The 21,347-nt window shown below is 34.1% G+C and overlaps 1 protein-coding gene across 11 annotated transcripts in view; it reads left to right on the top strand.

The window, feature by feature from the left end:
• The window catches only part of Ppn (proteoglycan-like sulfated glycoprotein papilin), a 160,911-nt gene that overhangs the window by 116,900 nt on the left and 22,664 nt on the right, over positions 1–21,347 (top strand). For 7 of the 11 annotated variants that reach the window (XM_076403050.1, XM_076403045.1, XM_076403041.1 and 4 more), the window contains exons 4-20: positions 6,936–7,015; positions 7,073–7,223; positions 9,120–9,243; positions 9,313–9,393; positions 10,236–10,408; positions 11,839–11,974; positions 12,036–12,373; positions 12,425–12,613; positions 14,565–14,744; positions 14,805–14,987; positions 15,047–15,188; positions 15,240–15,538; positions 15,599–15,906; positions 15,961–16,094; positions 17,465–17,716; positions 20,382–20,432; positions 20,503–20,733. In XM_076403050.1, the coding sequence (XP_076259165.1) occupies positions 6,936–7,015; positions 7,073–7,223; positions 9,120–9,243; positions 9,313–9,393; positions 10,236–10,408; positions 11,839–11,974; positions 12,036–12,373; positions 12,425–12,613; positions 14,565–14,744; positions 14,805–14,987; positions 15,047–15,188; positions 15,240–15,538; positions 15,599–15,906; positions 15,961–16,094; positions 17,465–17,716; positions 20,382–20,432; positions 20,503–20,733 (3,052 nt within the window). The remainder of the gene's footprint in view (positions 1–6,935; positions 7,016–7,072; positions 7,224–9,119; positions 9,244–9,312; positions 9,394–10,235; positions 10,409–11,838; positions 11,975–12,035; positions 12,374–12,424; positions 12,614–14,564; positions 14,745–14,804; positions 14,988–15,046; positions 15,189–15,239; positions 15,539–15,598; positions 15,907–15,960; positions 16,095–17,464; positions 17,717–20,381; positions 20,433–20,502; positions 20,734–21,347) is intronic. The other 4 variants (XM_076403051.1, XM_076403048.1, XM_076403046.1 and 1 more) reach the window with 1 other exon arrangement.

Genomic DNA, 21,347 nt, shown 5'->3' with positions numbered 1-21,347 from the left:
GTCAAGTATGAGAGACTATATATGATATATGAGAGATTCAGAAGAGCTGAGTTTAAATGACGTAAATGAGTCTACATAAAAACAAGGTCTCACATGTATTCTCACACGAATACAACTTAATTAATTTGCCTAACGAAATTAGATATTATTACTCCTATCAATTGCTTCATTTGATATTGCAATTTGCTTTTTTTTTGCTGAGAAATCGGTACAATGTACAATTGAAAGTATTGTCTATCGATAGTCGCTACTTTTTACCATCTTTCGGTGAATTTCTGGATTCTATCTCGAAAGAATGATGTATTTTTTGAAGCTATCTACAAATACACTCATATGTTGAAGGAAATCATAATCCGAAGGACTACCATCTGGAGAATACGAAGGGTACCACTTCCCATTTTCCAAGTATGTTTTTATCGGTTTTGCAAGTTGTGGTCGAGCGCAATCAATCGTAAAAACAACATTGTTGTGGCTTTGTTCATATTCCAGCGACTTTTCGCGTTTGTCAATCAATTGTAGTCGATAACGATCCCCATTGATGGTTTTATTGACTAAGTTTTTTTTTGCCTGACCAGAATGAGAACTACATTGTCAAAATCACCCCTTTCAAAACATCTAAACCTGTATTTACATGTTGAAATCGATGGAGCACGGTTGCCATAAGCTTCACACAGCATTTGATGAACTTCAGCTTCCTTTTCTTTCATATTCAAGTAAAAAAGTAAAGCTTCCCCCAAAATGAGATTTACTCGGTACAATACATTCCCAGCGCACTGGCATTTTTTTGTTCACAACGAAATGATCCCTACTGAAAATTGAGGTCCGTTAATTAGAGGCTTCAATATGAAGTTAGTTACAAATATACTCGATGCGATTTAATATACAATAACACCTTCCATTGTAAATCCTTTAAATTTAATTTGTAGGTTCGATATCTAGTAACACAAATAGCCTCGATTTTTGGAAAATAAAACAGCGGAAACAAAATAATAGGTGTACATTAGTTAACAATATAAAAAATCTGTATTATTTTAACGTTTTCATTAAAATTAGATACCCATATATAAATATTTGTTCTGGTTGAATCACATTTCCAAGGTTAGGATAACTTTTTTTGGGTCTATGTTTATTTAAATGTAGTATTTATAATCATTAGTTCCCGAAGCTGAATGTATAGTAGTAACGTAAACTGTCCGTTTTCAAAGAAATCTCTCGGACGTAAAGAAACCCAGACTTTGGAACTTTGGTCACTGTGTAAATATGAGAAAGGCCGGCGCCGTAATTATTGTCGCGCAATTCTGACAAAGCTTGAAACAATACCGACATTTAGCTGGACATTAGTTCATATGTATAGCGAATTGAAAACAGTCAAGGACCCTCTGGACATTTTTAGATCCAGTCATCGACCTAGTTTCTGTTTAAATAATACGTTAGTCATCAATATATCATCATAAAGCACATAATTCGCACATAAAATAACCAAAAATAAATGTGCATTCATTTACAGCCTATTTGGAACAAATTGAGACAAATATCTTAATTTTCCTGAGAACATAATAAACAGCAGTCGTTGTTGTTGTTCAAACTTACATGAAGCTTCACTTATTATGCAATATAGTAAATCTTGTTGCATGTTGGCGTATTGCAGCAGTATGCTTTCGGGTAAATAATGAGACGCTTATATATTGCTCAGTTTACAAGCCAAGTTTTATAGGTTATATTTCAGTCTATTACACGCTTGGTTCTGCGATGATCTGAAACTACCCCGACTACTGTTTCGATCAAAATAGTATGGTGAGGATTCACAGCTAGCGTTCATGGAAAGGCTGTGGTTGAGAAAAAGAAATGGTGCAACAATCATAAAACCTGCACACTGAATCATCGTTTACATAGTTTCCTACAAACGGCAAAACCAGCATACAATCCGGTCTGCTTGCTTCCTACAGCCAAGCATGGGAGAGGTTCTTTTATGATTCTGGTACTAAAATCGTAGTATTCACCGGGTCCTCTCATTCACATCACTGGCCAGATTACTGCAAATGGATATCTCGACATTCTCAATAATGTTCTTACTATTATTAGTATATTGCTACTAAACACCGCCATATTCGAAAATGATGAAGCTTGGCCTGGCCAGCACACTCTCCACACCTTAACATAATTGATCCATTATGGAGAGTTTTATAATATATAGATTTCCATCTCCAACATCACCCAAAACATTGGCGAATGTTTTGGTACAAGTATGGGACCACATTCCGTTGACAACTATTCAGACACCCTATGAATCTATTCCGTGATAGTTTTCAAATGTTTTAAAAGGAAATGGTAACTCAATACCTTATTAATAAATAAATATTGTGTATATGTCAGGTGTTCATATTATTTTGTCCATCTGCTGTTAATTATGAAACATATTAAATTTAATTTACCAGAAAACCATTTTGTTTTAATTTAAAGAAGAAGTGACTTGTTGAATCGACTACTCTAAACATACAACCGACTCAATTCTATTTAAATACAAACACCACAACAAACAACCAAGCCCGTATTAGTAGCGCTATATAACATATAATGATATAAAGTTACCTACACGTTATCAATGAAGATTTAGATTACAATATATCGGAAAGAGAGAATGGGGAGAGAGATAGATGTAGCAGTCTTGGTCTTTTAAACATCCTGACTGCATGGAACCAACTTGAAAGTCGAAAAAACACTCCATTAACTATCGTCAATAGAAATATAAAAGAGGAACTGCTTTATGCTATGCCGGCGATAGAATATTTTCATTATAAAGCGAATTGGTGGCTATGGTATGCAAATATAGGATTACAGTAAAACATCAAACTAACTAATAATCCAACGCAACCACGACCAAGTTCTACGATTAATTACGAATGCTTATCACTATGTAACCAACGAAGAGCTGCACGATGAAATCAGATTCGAGATGAAATTAAATGAATATAGGAAATCATCCAAGATTTTGTCTTAAAACATGAAATAAGGATGCTAAATTACAGCAACGTGGAAGTAATACAGCTACTAGACAACACACAGAAAATCAGAAGCTTCAAACCACACGAACTTGTTTAGTACATAAGTATATTCTTAACTTTAACTTATGTAGTTTAGTTTTATTATAATTTGGGAAACACATACTGATGTATTAATCCCGTACTCGCCTTGCTTGTGCAACAGAACAGTAGTAATACATTAAATTAATAAAATTATACTAAGCAAATATAATATAAGAAATTAACAAATCTGTAAATACATAGCCATAGAATTAGAAAATCGTACAGTATAACATATCTTGTACATTTCCCTGTGGTCTCAGACAGACAAGCCTAATAGCGCCAAATGTTATCGAATGTAAAACTTCTCAAAAAAATCTAAAATCATCAATTGAATACAGAACAGATATAAAATAAAATGTAGTATGCTTTCATCAGATACTTGTTACATTTAATTTACACACTCTATAACACTTTCCGCGGTTTATCCGCCATGTCAGGATTATTTTAAGATCCAAGTTTATCTGGTTGGATCGTTAAGCTGATTTTCGAGTACGATTTTTCGCCAACGGTCCGATACAACAGAACGCGTCATGTTGGATTATGTAAACCGACGGTATGTGGCATAAATCATTTCTGTTCCCCTACTTTATATCCAGATTGATGGCATTCTTTTTATGATGTTATATAACTATTACATAAACATACCGTAAATATTTTATTTTATATCTATTAAAATCTCGTCTGTTAACGCAAACTTGAGTCTTCGGTATGACTAAGAAAAATATTTCTTTTAAATTTCTCTCTATCCATCAACGTTGTATCCTTCGGATGTCTTACATTCATTTTTTTTTTTGGCGAAAATAAATGGTGTTTTAAAATTTATAGATTTGGCAGAAGTAATTTTTACTAGTGATTGCCCTGTGATTAAAATTCAACCACAGTTTATTAAATTAATCATGTTTCCTTCCCAACAGAGTAAAGGATATAATTTTAAAATAATGTGTTAATTTTCGATATATTTTAAAGTCTCCTTTTTATAGACTAGGGTATTATCTGGACTGTTATCCGGTTTATCCGGTAGTTAAACCAAATACGACAATCCCAGTCAGCCAGGGTCTCTGTCGCCCCCAAAACATAATTATCATGAACCCGAAGCAATATCAGCAAAAGACTAATTGGTTCTAGCTGATCATCTTGAAAAAAATATCATCTGAAATCTATATTTTCAAATCGCAATAACTTTTGACTCAGTAAAAAATCCGAACCTTTGTTTTCACCGCCATTACAAAAGAAATCGAATACCCGTATTTAAATATCCGATGCATTTTGGAGTGTTATAGCTTCGCTTATATCGTCGATAAACATCGTTCGTTCCTTTTGTTTGGTATGTCCATAAGACCTACCTAATGTGGCCATAAAAATCCCTTAATGGTGGACCCCGACTCATCACGAGATGTACCCGAAGGAAAACGATAGATGTAATCTATTTTAATGTCTCAGTTACCTATCAAAATGTTGTAAATAAAATATCAGATAATCAGATAAATGTCAGATTAAAATATCAAGTAACAGGTGGAGCATAACGTAAATAACTAACATAAATAGAAACAGAAGTACATTATGACAATTTCTATATTGTCTTAAATAATATATAGATGGCAATAAATGAATTTAATTATATTAACATTTTTAATAAATTAGTGTCTTTGGTATGACTAAGTTGTATTAGATTTTAATAATTGTTATTCCCAATATATTCATGCAAAACATAAGTAATTAAAATAAAATAAATTTTATATATTGTACATTGCGGGTTGCGTATACCTAAAATAATATAATTGAATTACTTTTATTATTACATTAGATTATTGAAAACGTTTTATTTTATTATATCGATTATTCAAATATAACAATTAAACCATACACTAGTTTAAATTTGAGTTTAATATTTATAACTGGACATATTTATGTGGATTTTTAGCTTTATTTAATCAATCACTAACATTTCTTGTGCTCTTGTTACATTGAAACGATACCCAACATATATTTCTCTAGTGTCTGGCACCTGCACCATTTTTTGCAAATATTTGTTTGAAGTAAGTTAAGTATCACAGCAATCTATATAAGTTTTGATTTATATAATAATGATTATGTCCTATTGTTTTCAGCCTGAATTAAACTATATAAATATAATTGATTATACAAAGCATATCCGTAATTAGAAAAATAAGAAAACAAGTTATTAAATTATTTGTTTCCTTATCATTACCTTATTCAGTTTATGACAGAAATTAAGTTGGATTATTCATAATAATGCCTTGAAATATGTTTCCTTTTTGTCGGAACTCGGTATTATTACTCCTCATAATTGTAATATGTTGATTTTTTAAACAAAATTAATTACCATCATAATCAAAACAAAACACGGGGAAACGTTATACCGTAATTTTATGTTCCTTCGAAAAGTCGTGAGCCTCTCATTATCTCGACAAGTATAATGGTCCCCTAACGATCTTCAGACATCGGCTGTCGAAACTTAGGAGATCTTAATCGAAACCGAAAGCCTATAAATGTCTTCCTGTCTTCTATTAATGATTTTGTTGTACGGCCTACATCCGAAGCCAATGAACTATGCCTTGTAGTTTTTGGAAAATGGCATTTAAAAATATAATCTATAAATTTCGTGAAAATATTTTTATTTTTCTGTACTGTTCGAATATTATTGACTGATTTTCAGATGATATTAATACAGATAAGTTTAAATTTAATTAGTAATATGCTTTTTGAAAGCATATAAAGAAAATCATAGGATTTAACAGCGCTGGACAATTTTCTGTGAGAATATGTTTTAAAAATTTAATAATTGGACTACATCGGATCCAGTAGATGGTATATAAAAAATATGTTAATATGTTAAATCATATTAACCATTTAGATAAAAATGGAAAAAATTTAACTTTTTAAGAAAATTCTTATATCTATAAAAACACTTTTTACCTTTGTAATTGATTGTTTCAATATTTTAAATAAATAATTATTTCAAATATAGCTAAAGAGGTCCTCAGTTATTAGAAAGTGCATTGTAACAATTAACAGTTGTTGTGGCAATAATGGGTCTTGCAAATTGTATTTACTTTACTTATTGGCAGCATTACTTCTAACATAAGGTCATTGTACTTCGCATCTAATAATTCCCCCTTGGCTTCAACCATTAATTTTCACAAGTGATCTTTTTTGTGACCTCAACACATACGTTTTGTTTGACCTGGCCAAATTTGTTCCAAGTATAAAAGACTGATGGATTTGGATAACAAAATTTGTAATCATGTTGTAGATAGATAATTTCAAAGAAGAAGTTTAATAGATAGTGTCGGAAAGTAAATTCGGTTCTTAATGTGATCAAGGTTTTTATTCTAAATGTATATATCATACTGAGTAAGGAAATCCACAGGGAGGGTATTGTGGATCTCCCCTTAGAAAATAGGAAGTAGTTTAACTTGGCAGGATCTGGATTTGGAAATGAGAATAGAGGAGAAGATATCGCATTTTATTGACCATAACTTCTTGATTCCATTTGGTCTCAGCTTAGTTTAGTCTTGTCTAGAATATATCTTTATATCGTATTGTGTTGATAGTAAGAGGCAGCTGAAATGGTGCCCTTGGTCATGAGGATGAAAAATAAAATTAACCTAAAAATTACTTTCTAACCACAACTCTTGTAAACAACAACACGTGGCTGTCAAGCTGGTTTAAAATAAATGCGCATGAACAATTCTAGGCAATCAACACGCACGCTGGGGTCCATTTAGTGCCTTCTGTATTTTGTAGATTGTGTATTGTAAGATGCCTCAAAGTCGTTACAATATTATTATTATTATATCATAACAAGATGCCATATCTTTATATTTTTAGGATTGTCCAGACACAGGAGATTTTCGTGCTCAACAGTGTTCGCAGTATGACGAAATACCCTTCGAGAGTGTCAGACATCAGTAAGAAATTATAAATTATTGATAAACGATATCTTCACGAACCGTTTACATTTTCAGATGGGTGCCTTACACAAAGGGACCAAATCCTTGCGAACTGAACTGTATGCCCAAAGGTGAACGTTTCTACTACCGTCACGCGTCAAAAGTAATCGATGGGACTAGATGTACGGATGAGAGTCTGGATGTGTGTGTAGATGGTGAATGTCAGGTAAGATATGATAAACGTTATGAACTACATATTGATCCAGCGGGACGAAAATATCAACTCCACTTTTGGCGTTAGAAGAAGAGAAAGACTGTGTTGACGTTGCTGCTATTTTATACCTTTTTGTCTAGCAGCTTGAGACAAATTGCAAGGCCGTCTACTTGTGATTGTTCCGTTTTTCTACTTACTATAAATGGGCTCTTTTATCGACACATATTTAACAATATATATAAAAATGTTTTTGACATTATATTTAGATACCACCAAAAAATGTTAAATGTACTTAGCTAATGATAAACAATACTTTTTAAAATAAGAAATGTTCGCGGCTTTCTAGAATTGTTTATTAAAATTGCTATTAATAGGTCAATTGAAAAGTCCCCGGACTACCATAGTTAAACACATTTTGTCGGTAAAATTATTTTTTTTATTCAACATAATTCCCTTCAATGGTGGTACACTAATTATAGCGACCCTCCAAATTTTCTATACCATTTTTGTAGTACTATTAATCACCTCTTCATTTGACAAAAATTTCTTTCCAGCGACCATTCTTTGGAGATCTGAGAACAGGAAATAATCGCTGGGGGCCAGATCTGGAGAATATGATGCACGGATGGATTTTTGCTATCGTTTTCACTGACTTGTGACACAGTGCATTGTCTTGGTAAAGCGTTTTCGGCGATTTCATCCTTCAAACGGTCCAATAACGCTACGTAATAGTCGCTATTGATGGTCCTTCCTTTTTCAAGGTAGTCAATGAAAATTATTCAATGCGCATTCTAATATACAGACGCCATAACCTTGCCAGCTGACTTGCGTTTTCCCAGACTTTGGAGCGGGTTCATCGTGTGCAGTCCACTCGGATGTCAACGCAAAAACTCGGGTTTATTACTTTTGATCATCTTCAAGCACTGCTCCGAATCATTAACTCGTCGTTGTTTTTGCACACTTTGCACAGAGCTTATTCATACCCAAATATTCGTGAATGATATGATGTACACGTTCAAATGACATATTTGAATGTATGATATTTCATTCAATTTCTATTTATGGTCATACAAAATCATTTTGTGGATTTTTTAAATGTTTTCATCGGTAACAACCTCTTTTGGGCGTCCACTGCGTCTTCGGTACTCATTTCACCACGTTTACACTTAGCACACTAATCCTTGATGGTTGATTTTTCTGGGACAGTGTCCGGAAACTCACCATCAAGCCAAGTTTTTGCTTCAAGTGCAATTTTTTCTTTCAAAATGCAATATTTTATCAACGCGAAATTCCTTTTTATCCATTTTTTCACAATAACAAAAGTTGCTTCACTCAAAATGCTGTAATTCACAAACTAATCATCCGACAGCTATCAAATTTATACACGCATCTTTTGAGGCTTAAGGCTAACTGAAAACATATGGATTTAATTCTAATAGCGCCATCTATGTGTGAAGCCGGAGACTTTTTAATTGACTTGTTATTAATTAATCTCAATAATGATATGAGGCTTGGGAAAAAGTTCCTAGTAGGTTTTTACCGATAATTGAATCTCTCTCTACATCCGTCATATAATCCAGATTCCAAAACTCTCTTAATGCGTACAAAGCCTACTTCATTCAGTTTTTCAGTCATAAAACACCTTCGCCTGTGACATCATAGCTCAAATCAGAAAATGATGAAACATCATTCATTATAATGGAGCATATTTGAAATCCACTAGTTATTCATAAAAAAAAACGCAACGAACTTCCAAACCCGATATATTACATAGTGGGTTTCAATTTGTATTCCTAATAAAAGAAAATATCATAATATCTAACAATAATAAAACTGCCAGTACCCATTTTATGTAATCTAAAAAATAAAATCTATCTATTTTTGTAAATAATAAACGATTTTTTACAGCCTGTAGGATGTGATATGATGCTAGGTTCCAACGCGAAAGAAGACGATTGTAGAGTATGTGGTGGAGACGGTAGTACTTGCAACACTCTCACCAACACCCTAGAAATAAGTAATATGCAAGTTGGTATGTGACTTATATATAAATGAGTTTGCTCCTTATATATAAAGAATTGTTTTCGGTTTTTTATTTCAGGATACAACGATATTTTGCTAATTCCTGCCGGAGCTACCAGTGTGGTAGTTGAAGAACTGGAGGCGTCAAATAATTATTTAGGTATGATATTAGTTGAAGGTCGTATCGATGCTTTTGTTAAGTTTTTTAATGCATTGTTAGCATTACAAAACTTAATAAATCAGCTTCCATTTTGAGGATAGTTCAATTCTTCTCGAAAATCAGACAGCAAACTGTTTAGCAGAATCATGGGTTGTAGATGCTCAAGTTGATCAGATCATCATCGTCAGTGTGTATTCTGGTAATCTGCTGCTAGAATGACAGTCAGAGCTGGGCAAAATGCATGCTTTGCTATAATAAATATTATCGCATTTATTCCAAATAATAAAAAAAAAATACAAAACACTTTTAAGTCGTGTATTTAAAATACAAAACATAGTATTTTAACTTTTCATGATATTCAAGCCCTATTGACTTTTTTATAACATGTGATCACCTAGTTAAGACACTTTTTAATTTCCTCGTACGTAAACAAAGAGATTAATAAGATCGAAAAATGTATTTTGAAGCCATAAGTATTTGAAATACTAATTACAATATACATCAGTGTCAGGTATTTAAAGTACAAATTACTTTTTCAAGATGCAGAATACAGAATATGTATTTACAATACGAACATTAATTACAAGTAATTCAAATACTTCCCAGCACTGATGACGATCACACCAATGCCAGTTTTTTCTGAAGCTTCTACATCAGTGATTCTTAACCTTTTTGTGAAACATCTAGTTCCTGTAGCTATTTGTAAATAATATAACTTAACATGTAACTCAACAAGTATTTCTTGGATATTTATTTCACAATTATTCTCGGTTCTTAGGCGCGCAACATTTTGACGTCAATAAAGTTTTTGCTCATCCTATATCATTATTTTCTTTCTACAGCTATTAGAAATACCTCTGGTCATTATTATCTTAATGGAAACTGGAGGATCGATTTTCCAAGATCTATGGATTTCGCCGGAAGCAAATTTTACTACGAACGTTACCCACAAGGATTCGCTGCACCCGACAAGATTTTCTCACCGGGACCCATCGATGAAAGTTTATTCATAGTGGTAAAAAATTATTATTTATTATATATGAAAAGCTATATGGATCTATTCTGAAACTTCTCACTGTTTAACAACTTGTAAGTTATTTTTAAAAGTGTTTTTTTTTATTCAAATCTTCAAAAATAGCGCCTAGATGAAAACTAATATACTATTAGGAACAATATCTGCATTATATTATTAAAAGCCTTTTTTGCGAAAATAATTTAGAAATTGATTTGGGTTTATCAATAATTTTGATGTAAAAACAACGCTCAACATAGGATCCACCATAAATATATTAAAATTAAAAAAATTGATACATACCCAAGACTGTCAAATAATTAAGTACCACTTGAAGAGAAGCTGAAATACAATGCAAGGGTATTGTATATGTTCGAAGTGTTGCATCAGCAAAAAAAAAGGGTTTTCTATCAAATTGTTGCTGGAGATGACATGAAGATATAGTACTATAAACCAAAGTGAAAAAACCTTGGCCAAGCCTGGATACCAACAAAATGACAGTCTACAGACAGAATACATTGAAATAAATCATTAAATACATTGAACCAAGCGTCACCTGAATCTGTAAATGTTATATTGCCTCCACTTTAATTAGAAAAATTCATAAACGGCTTGACCGATTTGGCTAATTTTGGATGTACAGAGTAGGTTTATATGATGAGAAAATATGGAATAACTGACAAGCAAATAGTAAAAACAACAATTTTGTTTTCTCATACTACGTGTTACTGTCATCAATAGTTTCAATGTCATAAAGTATCGACATTACTATCACGAATACTATCACAAATATATCAAATATTGTATTCTAATTGCGGTCGGGTAAATATTTACCAGGAATGCAGTTGAAATATGTAGTGACTGTCGTCGAAGTGAATCAAATATGCGACCATATGAAAGTTACCTTACGTGCTAAGCGTACTGCTGACCAACAAGAGTTAGAAAATGATAATAGTCGTATTGGTATGTTACAGTTGCATTCGAAACTGACTGAAAATAAAGTGGATAAGGTTAGAATGCGGTGAATTCGTACACATCAATCAATAAAACACTGAAAACAATGAAAACACGACACAACTGAACACATGAACTCCGATTAATGATTCCGCAGACAGAGTATCTAGTAACGAGTAAATAGATTATGATGCCAACAAATACAATTGGGGATTATGTGTGTCAATCTGAATATCGTAAGGCATTAAAACACAGCGGTAACTCTACTGTATCCAGTATATCTATATATATATATATATATATATATATATATATATATATATATATATATATATATATATATCTATATATATGTATGTGAAATATATATGTGAAAGTGATACAATTGTGAAGTTCATCGGGTCATCTAGTTCAAAAATAAATAAATCTGAACAAGATTTCTTTTTAGGAACAATAACTATAACGATATTATTTTTCAGCTTTTGTATCAAGATTCGACGGTACCAATACGGTACAAGTACAGTTTACCCACCAACGTCCAGCCAGGTTCCGTATCTGAAACCTACGCTTGGACATTCGATGAGTTTACACCGTGCAGTGCCACATGCGGAGGAGGTAAGCAAACCGACCCTCAGTCCCAAAAAGACAACTCTTCGAGCCCAATGATATGTTTTAGGCGTACAACATAGAAACGTGACTTGTGCTGGTCGAAAAACGTTAGAACCGACCGACGAGAGCTTGTGCGATGGTTACAAGAAACCAGAAACTTCAAGAAAATGTAACGAAGTCGCCTGTGACGCTCAATGGATACCGCAACCCTGGGGCAACTGCTCGGTGCCGTGTGGCGAAGAAGGCGGATACCAAACCAGACAAATATCCTGCCAACAAATCATTTCCAACGGATATTCGACTTTGGTAGATGAGTCTGAATGTCGAGGGCCAAAACCGCCAGAGAAACAGGAATGTAATCGAGGGAAAACCTGCGCGAAATGGTACACGGAGCCCTGGAAGCCTGTAAGTATCAAAGATCGACAAACGACGGGAATATATCGATATGTTCGATAGTGTGATCATCTTTGCGGCGATGGTAAACAAACCCGCAAGATCCAATGCTACATTAAAGATGAAGCGGGAAAAATTCAAATACTGGACGAAGCACAATGTGAAGCAGTCGAAGCCAAGCCGCCATCCGAGCAGAAGTGTTTCTTGCGACCCTGTGAAGGCGTGGACTGGATAACATCTGAATGGAGTGGGGTAAATATATCCTTAATGATAAAGTTAAAAATTTAATTATTTTTATTACATCTATGAATTAATTACCACCTATTGGTCGTGATTTCAGTGTTACGAGAATTAATTACTATTAACTCTGTCAAATTAGATAGTTTTGATATTTGATATCATTATATCGAAACTATAGAAAATATTAAAATTTAGAAAATATAACAGGTCCCCGGCCTGACACTGTTTGTGAATTATAGCAATTTGAGTGAAGCAACTTTTGTTATTGTGAAAAAATGGATAAAAAGGAATTTCGCGTGTTGATAAAATATTGCTTTTTGAAGGGAAGAAACACAGTTGAAGCAAAAACTATGCGCCAGGAAAATCAACCATCAAGGATTGGTATGCTAAGTTTAGACGTGGGGAAATGAACACCGAAGACGGTGAACGCAGCGGACGCCCAAAAGAGGTTATTACCATTAAAACATTTAAAAAATCCACAAAATGGTTTTGAATGACCGTAAACTGAAATTAAATGAAATAGCAGACACTCTAAAGAAATTAACTGAGCGTGTACATCATATCGTTCACGAATATTTTGGTATGAGAAAGCTCCATGGAAAGTGGATGCCGCGCGAGCTCTCAGCCGGCTGGCAAAGTTATGGCGTTTGTATTTTGGAATGCGCATAGAATAATTTTCATTGATTATCTTGAAAAAGGAAGGATCATCAACAGCGACTATTATATAGCGTAATTGGACCGTTTGAAGGACGAAATCGCCGAAAAACGGCCGCATTTGGAGAAAAAGGAAATGCTGCTTCACCAAGACAATGCACCGCGTCAAAAATCCATGAATTGGGGTTCGAATTGCTTCCTTATCCACCGTATTCTCCATATCTGGCCCCCAGCGACTATTTCCTGTTCTCAGATCTCAAAAGAATGCTCGCTGGGAAGAAATTTTCGTCGAATGAAGAGGTGATCGCCGAAACTGAGGCCTATTTTGAAGCAAAGGACAAATCGTACTACAAAAATGGTATCGAAAAGTTGGAGGGTCGCTATAATCAGTGTATCACCCTTGAAGGGAATTATGTTGAATAAAAAAAAACTAATTTTACCAAAAAAATGTGTTAAAATGTGTATGGTAGGCAGGGGACTTTTCAATAGGCTGCGATATATTTCTTAAATATCGAAGAATCCTGAATATAAAATATCGATACTTCTTTTCAGAGAGACATTAAATTACGCTTCTTTGAGACAAAGAGTGCCAAACTATTCACAAAATTTACAGGGACAAATTTTACTCTTTCAAACAAGATATTTTGTACCTGTCACAACAAAAGTACTATGAAATTTACCACTACATCTATAGCATCACTTCTTACAACGTTCAAACAGCTAGATTGTTTATATTTTGACAGTACACAAGTATGCCAATATTGAAAATGAATTTCCCACAAAGTGACAATGTAGAATGTAAAAAATATAAAATATTACTTGTATCTCGAATACAAGAACTAATTAATACTTTTAATGTGATTTTTTCATTCAACATTTTCATTGTTAGGCAATCTTATCGTAAACAATGTACGAGAGTTGAATGAACTGACGTACTACCAGTGTGGCCACGAATAAAAATATCGATATTTCTATATACGAATTTCCACGCAAAATTCACTTGATGTCCAGAGGGAAGGGGATGTAGAGATTTTAAAACAAAAGTTCGACACTCTTTTTTACAACTATTGTTGTTACTTCTTTTTAAAAAATGTCGAAATATATCGGGCCAAAAATTATCGATATATCGAAAAAAAATTCTACGTACATTCATCCCTACGTACTATTATCAGTCAATAATATATTTTGAAAATTGAATTTCAATCAGCAATATTTGTTTTTTCAATATTAGGATTATTAGAAATATAAATATCAACTTACGTGGCATCAATCGACAGTTCGAGCTCCATTAACGAATGACTTATTCTAGTGTGACTCTATATGTGGCCTAACCGATGAAACCAGAAAATTATTTTGCGCTACCGCTGAAGGAGATATCTACGAGGATGAACTTTGTGACCAGTCAACAAAACCAGAAGCAGTCCGTAAATGCGAAGCAAACACCAACGCTTCTTGCATCTATTTGTGGTACGCCTCACAATGGAGTGAGGTAAACCTAACAATATGTTCATCAAACCCCATTATACACTTATTATATTATTAATCCCAGTGTTCGGTGAAATGCGGCAAGGGAATCCAAACCAGAACACTGTTCTGCGGCTTGTCCACCAAAGAGGGCGTGAAGAAAGTGGATAATGAGAAATGCGACCAGTCCAAGAACTTCGAAACAACCCAAAACTGTACGGGAACCGAGGAGTGCGACGGAGAATGGTTCAGTGGTCCATGGGGAGAGGTATTATTCGATAGAATCATAGTACTATCACAAATTTCAACGTCCACTATTCGTTTCAGTGTTCCAAAGAATGCGGTGGCGGAGAAAGAACCAAGAAAGTCGTTTGTATTAAAGAAAATGTTGTCGTTGATGTTTCCCATTGTAACGAGGAAAATATCATATTCTCCAAAGAAAATTGTAACTTGGAGCCCTGCACTGAAGGTAATTCGTAAGCCTCTGAGTAACATTATTATGAATTTTCTGTTTTTTCAGATTCAATTATACCCGTCGATGCCAAGCAAGTTATAGAATCTCGTTTCAAGGAAAAAGAATCAACCGACAAAATAACTACAAGCGAAGATATGGAACTAGTAGAATCAAGTTACTCCAGCACAAATCTGGAGAAGGAGTCTGGGAGTACCCAGTCGGATTTGTCATCCGATGGCCTTTCGGAAAGCGTCAAAGATTCCACCGAACCTACACAAGTGGCAGAGTCTGAGGATGATTATGAACTAGTATCGGTTGATTCATGCGATGATGGTGAATGGGTTGAAATTGAGGAACCACTCGCAGTATGCAAATACAACATAAAATGCTTTTAATTTTTATTTAAAATATTGACGTTATTCTAGGTTTTCGCAACGAGGAGAGTCAGTCCGATTTTATCCGAAGACCTGCTCGAATCAACATCGCCAACATCCGGAGGATCTGAGACTTCCTTCTCCATCTATGACATGATGTACAGTGACGGTACGACGATCGAGGAGACTCCATTCACGGGATCGGGCGATGGTGAACTGCTCAGCACGGCTGGCGAGTCCACTTCTAAAACAGAATCGACGCCATTAGTAGGCAGTACGTTGCTAGTATCGGAAGATGAAGGTTCTGGTAGTGGCTCGTCGATAGTAACAGAAGAGTTTACAACAGAAATTTACTCAAGGTATGAGTTTTTATGCAGATTTTCGAAGTTGTTCACCTTTAGAGTTGGTTACAGGTCGTCCCAAGAACTGCCTAGTACTACATCGGCCGAAACAGAAAAATCCACGGAATCTAGCGAATCAAGCACAACTTCAACTTCGGAGGAGGCTTCAACAGAATCCACAAGCGTAACAACAGATAATACTGCAGGTAATTAAACCAAACTAACAATTAAGTTAATATAGTTAATATTTTTATGATCGTTAATTTAATTTCTATTATTATAGATTTTATTATAGAAAAATTATTTGTTTTATTTATGTTACTTTGCAGAACATCCCCATAATTGAACTCCGTATGTTCATATAGGTTTCAGTATGTGCTTATATAATAGCAATTTATTATGTACTGATAACTGTGATTTTCTTCCAATAAGCCAGTACATTTTCCTATATTTCAATTCCAGTTCTTTTCTTTTCTTCTTTATATGTTCCTTCCAGCGAAGTTTTGCATCAAGATTCATTCTGAGATTTTAGCGTTGTTGCTATATGGAATGATAGTATTATTTAATGTTATTGGTGCTTGTATGGTCTGTTTATAGGTGAACTGCACATGCACAGATTTACTTTCATTAATTCTTATTTTCCAGGCGTATGTCCAATTATTTATATTGTCACTTGCCTGTTATAATTTTCGTGAGGCTTCTTCACTATCGTCTCCAACAGCTATAATCGCAGTATCATCAGCAAAAGTAGCCCTCGTAATATTCTTCATTTGTGGTAAATCACAAGTGTAGAGTAGATAAAGCATGGGTCCCAGTACACTTCCTTGTGGTACACCAGCTTTAGCTTCTTTTATTGTAGAGTAAGTTTCTTCTTGTTTGACTCTAAACATTTTGGTTGTAATGTACGATTGTAATAGTAATTGTAATAGTTCGTGTGTTGTTTTGGTAACATTTTCTGTAGTTTATGAACAAGGCCTTCATGCTAAACATTATCGAAAACTTGTGCTACATCTAAGAATATAGCTGAGCTGAACATCCGTTATTCTGTGGACATGGTCAATTGTTGAATGATTATTAATAAAACCAAACTGGTGTGTTGGTATTTTTTTTTCTCTCTATGATCGGTTTTATTCTTTCCAACAGGATTTTTTCAAAAACCTTATATATTATTGGTGGTGTATATATTGGCTTTTATTTCGTTTGACTTCGCAGGTTTTGGGATACATTAGACGTGAGTTATATTTACACCGCTTAAATCCAGTGTATCGCCATATTACATTACATGCCTCAAGGATATCCTTAGGTTTTCTAATATACTTCCCAGACTAATAGTTTCTTCTGAAAAAATTATATTAAATAATGTTTATATAGAAAAAAACTACTCTTTCTCTCTACCCTTCATAAACGCAACCTCGAATAAAACATCAAGATGATCTAGATTCGTCACGTTATTTGTTTTGTGCGGCTCTTCAAGTCACCCTCTCTCAATTCAATTTTCAATATATACCGAAATTGACAAGCTCGTTCTAGTTCTTACATATTTTTATATTAATTCCATTGTTCCTTTATACTCAAGGTACAGAGTCATCGACCAGCGCTTCAGTAGATACATCGACCCTTTCGAGCGAAGAATCAAGTGAATCATCTACCACAGCTGATGTGACGGGTTCTACCACAGATGGTTTAGGCAGTTCCGCTATTGATGACGCAACTGTGACTGGTTTTACTGCAGCTGCGATAACGGATTCAACTGATGACTCCACCACTGATCTATGGAGTGGCGATGATGACACAATCACGGAATCAGGTTCAACGGAGACTAGTTCAGGTAAACGAATAACACAGATTTGTTTTCTTTTTCCATTAAAAGTAAAACTAATCATATTTTAAGCACAAACAAGTTTTAACCACCATACTTTGATTTTATTGTGTTGTTTGAAAAAAATCGTATATAAACCTCTCCTCTTTCACAAATCTTTAACACAATATCAATCATCACAATATATGAAATAACTTTAAACATGGCACATTATAAGCCTTTTTATAAATAAAACACAAACATGGTTAATTCAGTCTTAGTATTTCTTAGTAATTAATTATTAATGGAGATTTTTTATTATTTAAATACATTGTTACTGTCGTTTCCGTCTAACCTACAATTTGTCTTTATGATAACTTAAATCTAGGCCTATAACTAGGATGACCCATCGGCCCTATCTCAGTCTCTGGTGAAATAATGTTTATATATGTCACTGCTGTATTTTTTAATATATGCACCACACTACACAACACTACACAAGATCAGATGGTTTCATTCTTTTGAGTCTGTATCCTGTTCTGGTGGTATCCAAAAGCTGAAATATTTCAATATTCTCATGAGAATGGAGTCTTTCCTCATGCCCCCTTGCAATTCTCTTGATTTCTTGACTGACTGTGGGTATCCGAAGGTCTCGATGTAGGTAATCAGTCCTGTAGTATTTCGGTGAGCCCACAATACCTCTCAGCACTATATGTTCCTTCCAGCGAAGTTTTGCATCGAGATTCATTCAGAGATATTTAGCGTTGTTGCTATATGGAATGATAGTATTATTTAGTTTTATTGGCCCTGTACGGTCTGTTTATAGGTGAACTGCACATGTACAGATTTACTTTCATTAATTTTTATTTTCCAAACTTGTGTCCAATTATTTATATTGTCACTTGCGTGTTGTAATTTTCGTGAGTCTTCTTCACTATTGTCTCCGACAGCTATAATCGCAGTATCATCAGCAAATGCAACAATCGTTATATTTTCCATTTGCGGTATATCACAGGTGTAAAATAGATAAAGCATTGGTCCCAGTACACTTCCTTGTAATGGAGAAATTAACTAAAAAAAATATCGTTTTTAAAAAATTAAATATTTATTAAAATTTAACCATATTAGGGTTCCATACATACCGACTACAAATGGAATGAGCCAGAAGATGAAAGAAATAGATTTTGCGTTATTTTTTAGAGTAAAATTCGCAGAAAATATCTCCAATCCTGAGCATTCTTCAGAGGTTTACAACATAAGCATTACACCCTTCTATTCATAAAATATTGGCATAAGACTAAAAATACAAATTAATTTTATCAGAGATTGCCAAAACTTTTCTATATTCATTCTATTTCAACTATTTTTATGTGATATCACAATAACAGGTCAATTGAAAAGTCCCCGGCCTGACCCATAGATGGCGTTACTAGAATTAAGTCCATATGTTTTTTAATTAGTCCTAACCCTCAAAAGATGCGTGTAAACTTGACAGCTGTCGGATCATTAGTTTGTGAATTATAGCATTTTGAGTGAAGCAACTTTTGTTATTGTGAAAGAAATTGATAAAAAGGAATTTCGCGTGTTAATAAAATATTACTTCTTGAAAGGAAAAAATACAGTTGAAGCAAAAACTTGATACTGAGTTTCCGGACACTGCCCCAGGACCATCAACCATCAAGGATTGGTGTGCTAAGTTTAGACGTGGTGAAATGAGCAGCGAAGACTGTGAACGCAGTGGACGCCTAAAAGAGGTTGTTACCGACGAAAACATTTAAAAAATCCACAAAATGATTTTGAATGACCGTAAATTGAAACTAAATGAAATAGTAGACACTCTAAAAATATCAACTTTGGATCAATTTTGGTTATGAGAAAGCTCTGTGCAAAGTGGGTGCCGCGCGAGCTCGCTTTTGACCAAGAACAACGACGAGTTAATGATTCGGAGCAGTGTTTGAAGATGATCAAGGAATAATTTTAATTGAGTACCTTGAAAAAGGAAGGACTATCAACAGCGACTATTACATAGCTTTGTTGGACCGCTTGAAGGACGAAATCGCCGAAAAATTGAAGAAAAAGAAAGTACTGCTTCACCAAGACAATGGACCGCGTCAAAAATCCATGAATTGGGTTTCGAATTTCTTCCTCATCCACCATATTCTCCAGATCTTACCCCCAGCGACCATTTCCTGTTCTTAGATCTCAAAAGAATGCTCGCTGGGAAAAAAATTTCGTCGAATGAAGAGGTGATCGACGAAACTGAGGCCTATTTTGAAGTAAAAGGCAAATCGTACTACAAAAAAGGTATCGAAAAGTTGGAGGGTCGCTATAATCAGTGTATCACCCTTGAAGGAAATTATAGTGAATAAAAAAACCAATTTTGCCAAAAAAATGTGTTTTACTATGGTAGGCCGGATAATTTTCAATTGACCTGTTAAGCAATGTCGATACACCTTTCTGTCTTGATCACTAGTTTTCCTAGATGATATTTCTAACATTGAAAATAATTAATGTTGTTTTTTTTTTGAAAAATAATAATTGACCAACCAGTCCATAAAATTTCTAGAAAACAATTATCTTTACTGATTAATGTTAATGATGTAATGTTCATACTTTTCAAAAAGTGATTGAGAATAAATAATCATTTCCAGTTAGGAATAATCGAATATATCTGAAACAGAAATTTCATTTATAGACTCAAACGCTACTTTACGCTCATCAATCAGTGGATCATCTACCACTTCAGGTAAAGAACACTGCATTATCCGTTTTCCGTGTCGTCTCTTTATATCTAAGTTTTTTTTTTGAAAAAATAGACAGATTACCACCGCATGACTGCCAAACGAAATTTGATCTATGCTTGACACTTGAATCGAAATGCCCTTATGGCTTGGAACGGTTCATAGACGATACCGATTGCGATACTTGCAGATGTCGTGATCCTTGCAGGAACAATAATTGTCCTGCTACGACGGTTTGCCATGTTGTACCCAATAAGAACAAAAAACTTCCTCGTGATCCAAGCCATGTGTTTGAATGCAAAGACAGTAAATATTATATATAACAACAATAGGCTTGCTTGTTATTATGCAGTGTTGATTTTCGCATCAAGCTTAAAAACTGTGTTCAAAATATCATCAGGTTGTTCAATATGTTTTCATGTTCGAAAAGTAAAACGCTTCATCTCATTCGAACAGGAATGGGCAGTATTTGCATTGCTTGTAATTGAAATACATAATTAAAATACAAATACATATTTGGTACTTAATTGCTAACAGTTCATAGCTAAAATGGCGACCGTTGAATATGTCAACCTTTAAAGGTGATAACACTGCGCCTGTGTTGTATCACTTATGATTCGGGACGGATCGGAAATAATAACCCCACTTACGGCATTGGAACATGAGACAAACTTTATTTAGATCACGGGTCTTTTATACCATTTTGAACAGCTTTTAAACAAACTACAACACCCTCTACTTGTTCTTCTTCTTCTACAGGTACAAATTACACCAGGTGGCTAAGGCCTTACAGTTGTAATCTTGTAAAGAGATGAAATAAATTATAGTTCTAAAAATTTTTAATTTTAATAATGGCTGATCAATTTCTGTTGATCAAACACCATCCAAAAATACGAATTGTAGAAGAAATACTTATACAA

This window comes from Rhynchophorus ferrugineus, unplaced genomic scaffold (genome assembly GCF_030347505.1).
Source record: "Rhynchophorus ferrugineus isolate W39M unplaced genomic scaffold, kcgeb_rfMv2 rfM4, whole genome shotgun sequence".
NCBI classification, from domain to species: domain Eukaryota; kingdom Metazoa; phylum Arthropoda; class Insecta; order Coleoptera; family Curculionidae; genus Rhynchophorus; species Rhynchophorus ferrugineus.
The sequence above is the reverse complement of the archived record's forward strand: the minus strand, read 5'-3'. Positions and strand labels throughout refer to the sequence as shown.